Source organism: Typopeltis vanoorti, chromosome 3 (assembly GCF_054136105.1).
Source record: "Typopeltis vanoorti isolate ZY-2024b chromosome 3, IOZ_Tvanoo_1.0, whole genome shotgun sequence".
Lineage (NCBI taxonomy): Eukaryota > Metazoa > Arthropoda > Arachnida > Uropygi > Thelyphonidae > Typopeltis > Typopeltis vanoorti.
The window spans coordinates 8,237,879-8,244,830 of NC_143551.1; the positions used below are offsets into that span (position 1 = coordinate 8,237,879).

At 35.1% G+C, this 6,952-nt stretch overlaps 1 protein-coding gene across 1 annotated transcript; it reads right to left on the bottom strand.

The window, feature by feature from the left end:
- Window positions 1–5,110: 5,110 nt before the first annotated feature.
- LOC150107890 (protein ZBED8-like) lies at window positions 5,111–5,545 on the bottom strand. Its single transcript, XM_090415374.1, has one exon. It carries the CDS (start codon window positions 5,543–5,545, stop codon window positions 5,111–5,113), a length of 435 nt encoding a protein of 144 aa, XP_090271500.1.
- Between the last annotated feature and the right edge of the window lie 1,407 nt (window positions 5,546–6,952).

The following is a 6,952-nucleotide window of genomic DNA, read 5'->3' on the forward strand; positions in this document are numbered from 1 at the left end:
AACAATGAAATGTAAGGATAAGGAAGTCCTGCTTCACAATGCACCTTATTCACAAGTGCATCTTCACAATGCCTTGATATCATCTCAGGTAGATTGCGATTGCTGTGTAAAGATTCGGAGGTGATAAACAAGTTGTGTAGAGGTTTCAAAGAAGGGTTACAAAGATGATATCAGGATTATGGAATGTAGATTACGAAAAGGTTTATAGAGTGTACGAGAGGTGTTTATAAACATTTCAGAAAGCATTATAGCATATTGGTAAATAAAATTTCTCTTTATAAGGAAGATGTGGAGTTGACAAGAGGGTATCCATGGAAGTTAAGTTTGTGTACGGTCATGACTGGAATGAACCTAGATATTTCCCTCACGGAACCGAGAGTCGAACAGTTTAAGAGAAGGTATAGTATTTGGAGTGTTTGATCCATGGCCTCCCTAATGAGTTCGTGTCGCTATGGAGGTGTAATAATAATAATAATAATAACAATAATTAAGGGTGCATTATTATAGTCATCTGGGAGATCGACTAAAAACAAACAGATGAATAAAATAGTTTTGTTATTGTTTTTACATAAAATATAAAAACTAGTTTTTATGTCTAAAGTATATCAAATGGTGAACTAATAAACGTATCGCCAGTGAAATAAAAAATGCACAAGTAGAAACTGATTGGACACCTAATGAAAATGGATAGAGGGGAGATTCCGGAGGCAGCTATGTAATGTACACTGGAAGGGAAAAAGAAAAGACATGGCAAGGCTTGACAGAAGAGAGAGAGAAAAGGGACGACACTGTTGCAGGCAGTTGAATTATTTGCGCAATACAGAGGTAACTGTAGCAAATAGATCTCGGCGTCATGTGTCATGGGATATGAAGAGAACAAATGAATAATTAATTGAAATATTAATTCCATTGATAAAAAAAATTATCCAAGTAAAGTTACCAAACACGCTATACGTATGTAGATAGAAAATTTTAAGTATCCTAAGGCTATACAATATTAAACTATAAGTAACACTCAAAAATTATATAACAATAAATTTATTTTAAAGACTATAAAATTAATTTATTTTAAAGAATATAAATTTAATTTATTTTAAAGAATATAAAACGATTTTATTTTAACTGTAATGAAAGAGATTATTTGTATTTCAGACACCGATTTCAAAAAGGATGAAACGAAAAATTGTCACGTGAATTGCAAACTGGATTGCCAGTAAGTAATTCACTATAAGTAAATACGATTTTAATTACTTAGTAAAAATGTTTAAATTCAATCTTCTGGACAGATTTCTCATTATTATCGTCATGGCCTGATGAAAAGGAATGATGTTGAGTAAGCTGATTAAGTTTTTGAATACTTTCGGAAGGCCTATAATATGCGATGCCTTTCATGGCAACGTGGTGAGATAATATGCCGATAACTGGTGTGTATTCGTCTCGAAGATTTATTATTATTTTTTTTTCGGGAGGGAGGGGAGAGAGTAATAAAAAAACGGAATTTTGGAGGAGGAAACCCTGATACCGTCTTAAAACGCTGTTATCTCAGAAAAGAAGGAATAAAATTCCTCCAGCAATAGCGATAGCGATGAATACCTGATATCGTTGATTCCCTGTCAAAACATATTCACATATTTACCTGCGTTAGTCTCCTGTGGCTAGAATGATCTCAACGCAGGTAGGAATATGCTTTCACAGGGAATCACTGATATCAGGAATGCATCGATATGCTTTGGAGGAACATTTATGTTAAAGACTTTGGTTAATGGGTAAAACGATTAATTCATAGCTAATTAAGAAAAAATGTGAAGAAAATATAATGAAAAATACAAATGAGTCTTGGTTGCAATAAAAAAATAAAGAATAACTCTAACTACTTGAGTACGGGCTTCTACGTTTTCAAGAGAGGTTTTTAGATAATCTGTATGGTTGGAGATAAGAATGAAATTATATTTCCGTTCTCTCACTTGTTTAACATAATTTTTAAATTATATTAATTATAAATATCTACGATTTCTCGATGCACAAAGCATCAATATCGAGTTAGGATTCAAATACCTATGATTTTAAATCATCAAAAATTTGTGCTCGAAAAGCTAAACTGACAGCTTGTTGCCATTCAAAATAATACTTGCCCTCTTTATCATTACTTCATTGCAAAGATGGGTTCACATTTCGTCTAGGACGCCACGAACCTTGTTAAATGATTTTGTGCGAAGATAGCTTAATATGAAAAGAGGTATCTCAGTGATTCTTTTCAGCAACTGTGATTTTCCATACCATGTTAGAGGGAAACAGAAAGAAAACATGCAGGAGTTATCAGTTGGAACTGAATGGACACATAATTTCAGTCGTTTTGATTATAATTAAAGCCAATAAGTCAATATTTCAAAATAGTCAACCTTTAGTAGGAATGAAAATTTTTCACGAAACAGAAATTTGCAAACATCCATAAAAAAGAACAAAATGTGGATTTTCTATTCACATTTATATTGGACATTAACAGCCGCCATATTATCACTCCAAATCTAAGGGATACACCACACTAATTGTTGTGAAGTGGGTCTGATTGCACGCTTTCTTTAAGCTTCAACTCTCTGAAGAGCTGTAATTCCAGAACTGTCCTCATTCATTGTTCATCGCTTGTCCTTTTTCTAGAAAGATTTTTCTGTAATACCACATCTGAACACAAACAATACTGGATGATTTCTATGAAATCTTTTTTTTTTTACGTTCAATGAGTAGCTATTGATTAAACAATATATTCTAAAATCATGTGCCTTATGTGCATTATTAAAAGCTTTAAATAAGTCGAAAAAGTGAGTTTACCATACTTTTCATAAATTTGTGACTGTTATCCAAACGGCTTCCAACATTCTGCTTTTGTTTTTTTGTAGATCAGTTCTCATATGTGTAATACGATGGCGTCCAAAACCCAAGAACGAACACTATTCAGAAGAATCAGCATGTGGCAACTTGTATAATTGACGATTTCAAGTAGAAAGGAGGGGTACACGTTCAAATTTTCGAATATCGCTCAAAGGTCATGGTAGCACACAACAGGATAAAGGCTGGGATAAGCGAATTGTGTTTGAAAGAGACTCTTTCCATAAAGGAATAAAGTTGCAAACTTTGATGTCCTGCAATGTCTAAAAGACATCACATAGATGATTTTATGCTGGAGAGAATTCTTGGACAGCTAGAAGAAGGCCACAGACCTTACTGATATTGCCAGAGACTCTAATATCTCACATAGCGTTGTATTCAGGCTCTGGTTAATGTTTCAAACAGTTTCAATGTTTCAAAGGAATGTGTCCCAGTCGTTTGCTCGGAGGTTGCTCTCGCTCTACAAGGGAGCCTGAAGATAGATTGTTAGTAGTAGGGGTGTCACTAATAACCAGATCAAGATAAGATAAGGATTCGTGACGTCATGATTATGGAATGCGTCGAATTTATCTGGGGACACATCTCCTCTCCCTCTCTCTCTCTCTCTGTGACGTCAAGTTGTGTCTTTTGGTTCGTGTACGAATTGTGGGTAATTGTTCCCGTATGGAATTCTGTGTAATGGTCAGAGATAAGATAACGATCCCGTCTCTCTGTGACGTCACATTGTGTCTTTTGGTTCCAATATGGAATTCTGGGTGATGGTTAGAGTATGGAATGCTTGAAATTTCCCTGGTTGGCACATCCATCAATGACTTCAAGTTGTGTCTTTTGTTCGAATGTGGAATTGTGAGTAAAGGTTGGGGTATCGAATCCTTCATAATGTTTTGAGCGGTAGCTAATGGATAATGGTTTTAGAATGGAATTCTGGGTGATATTTAAAGTATGGAATGTTTGAAATTTCCATGGGGAGACCATCCACCATTGATATGACATTGGGTATTTGGTTCAAGTGTGGAATTCATGGTGATGGATAGAGATAACATAAGGATAAGTGACACCATTGTGCTGATGATGGTTAGAGTATGGAATCCTTGGAAATTCCCTGGGGAGACCCATCCATCACTAATGTCATGTTGTGTCTTTGGTTTGAGTGTGGAATTGTGAGAAATGATTCGAGTATGGAATTCTGAGTGATGGTTAGAGTATGGAATCCTGGGTATTGGTTAGAGAAGGAGTTGGGGAACTTTCTTACCTATTACCCCAAAATATATTTATTTACGCCGACATTACCCCCTTGATTTGAAAAGGAGAAAATCATAGATTATTTAAATTCAAAAGGTTTATTGAAGCTATTTATATGGAGAATACAATTATAAATATAAAAAGTTTAAAATAAATGCGATAATATAAATTAATATCCTCATTATGAAACAAAGTATTTCTTTGAAAACGTTTTCTCTTCAGGTTTTGGATACAATAACTTCCAAATTGGGGCATTTTGATGTCAGAGCAATTTGGATACTATCTGCGGGGTCCAATCGATTTCTCTGCTTTGTTTTCATGTTCATTAAAGTGGAAATCCTTGTTCGCAAAGATAGGTTTTTGCAAAAGGCAGCCAATTTTTGACTGCCTCCTAATGTGCAATTTTGAAAGCGTTTAAAGCTATTTACATCCAAATATATGACAGATCTGCTTTGATTTCAAATTCAATACGTGCTTCATTATTGGATAGAAGTTCAAGAAGTGCCTCTGCCAACCCTTGAGACTCTTATGGTACATCGGCAATTTCACATTTAAAGGGATCTACAACCCAACTGGCAGTATGTGAATAAAGATCTGAAAAGTAATCAGAGAAGTGCTCTTTGAGTTTGGTAAAATGCCTTATAACTGTATCCTTGATGTCGTCAAAAGTAATATTTTCACAATCTTCCAAAAACAAAGCTAACTTTGAAAAGGCAGCTATCTTGTTTTGTTCTGCTTTCTGCCTCAAATATAAAAGCTTTGATCCAAATGCTGAAATCTTTTCTCTGGCTGAAATTATGTTTTTTCCTTGCAATTCTTTGTTCAATGCATTCACATACCCAAGCATATCAGCTAAATATGCGAGATGTGCAACCCACGAGGAGATTGTAAACTTATGTGCGAGAACATGCTTTTCATCAACCGTAAAAATTTCAAGTTAAATTTTGAGAGCCCACACTCGGGTCAGAACATTTCCACATGAGTGTCACCTCACTTCTGTATGATAAAGTAGGTCTGTATATTCAGCCTCACCATCTTTACATAATTCACGAAATACTTGCGTGTTTATTGCATGTCCTTTGACAACATTGACAACCTTGATGACATCATGCATGACGGCTTCCCGTGCAGGTTCCAAATGTTTCACAAGCAGCGCTTGGCGATGGATCATACAGTGGTTAACTTCAATTTTTGGATGATTCTCTCTCGCCAAAGCCGAAAAACCACTAACATGACCCAACATAGCTGGAGCTCCATCAACAGACACAGCAATGCAGTCTTCCCACTTTAAATTAACGTTATTAAAGTATTCATTAACTTTATTGAAGAAATCAATTCCACGAGTTCGCAACTCGAGAGGAGAACAAAACAACAATTCTTCTTCAATTGCGTGTAAACCTTTGTAGCGAACATACACCATCAGCTGCGAATTACAGCTGACATCTGTAGTCTCATCAAGCTGAATTCGCTTTTATTGAATAAATAATTTGTTCCCTCACATTTTATGCTAAACTAGAAATTCTTTCTTTCACAACTTTTGCAGACAAGGGCACTGAATTTAGTTTCATGGCTTTTTTCTGATCACACATAATCTCTGCCATTTTCAAAGTTGCTGGTTTAACCAACTACAAAATAGGCGACTACAAAATATTGGAAGAAGAAAGATGAGGGTACAAATTATCCAAGTGTTTCTTCAATTGACTCTTTTTGAAAGATTCTGCAGTCAGTACGTTCAAACAGACAACACACTGTGGTTTCATTATTCCTTTGTCTTCTATTTGTGTAAACCCATAATTGGAGAACTCTTCCTGGTGTATTCTTTTTCTAGTTGATGTCATCTTAAGGGTAAAAGAGACAGTGATTGAATTTAAGTTTTTTAAACTTCATTTAAATTTACAATAATTTAATTGGTAAACGTGGTACTAAGAGATGTTCCTGAAGTGAAGGCAGCATTTAATTATTTTATTGACCATCGTAAATTAATCCAGCAAGGAGAAAATATATTAATCAAATTATCGAACTAACATAAAACTAAAATATGGTTAATAAATGAAAATCTTAGACTTATAATAGAACTATTGAAATAAATTAAATTAAATAACTACTTAAATTGATTTAAACAAACCAAAATCACATGTGTTAAAAAATAAGGATAAGGCGGGTAATAGACAACTGACAAATAATATGTGTTTAGTCACTTGACAACGCCTTAGCAACCAAATTGTTTGTAGATAAACATGGCGTGACGTCTCCTAAACACGTATATTACACTGGCCAGATGCAGTATTGCCAGAAGAAAAAGTTCTGTCGTAACAAGGAACGCGCTTTTTATATAATTTTATTTATGTCTATTGAGTCCTCATTATCCCCAAGAATTTCATTTTTACCCCACTTGGAGTAATTTACCCCGGTTCGCCGACTCCTGGGTTAAAGTATGGAATTCTGAAAGATTGATATGTAGATGAGATAAGAATTAGATAAGTGACGTCACGTGGTGTCTCTAGTTCGTGTCATTAACTGTAGGTAATTGGTCAGAGCATGGAATTCTAGGATGTAGCGGTATTTGTCAGTGACGTGAGATGAGCTTTTTGCTCACATGTGGCATTATGGGTAATAATTAGAGATTGGAATGAATTCTAGGAGGATATTTGATCAAGTGTTAGGGTCATTGGCTCGAGTGTGCATCTATGGGAGAATATTTTTTAACATTTTTTAAAATAATTTACTACAGGATATTATTTGTGTTCCCCTCACCCCCCCTCAAACACACACACACACACACACACACACACACACACACACACACACACACACACACACACACACA

Coding starts and splice junctions, on each gene's coding strand:
- LOC150107890 (XM_090415374.1), bottom strand. CDS start 5,545: ATGGTGTATGTTCGCTACAAAGGTTTACACGCAATTGAAGAAGAATTG.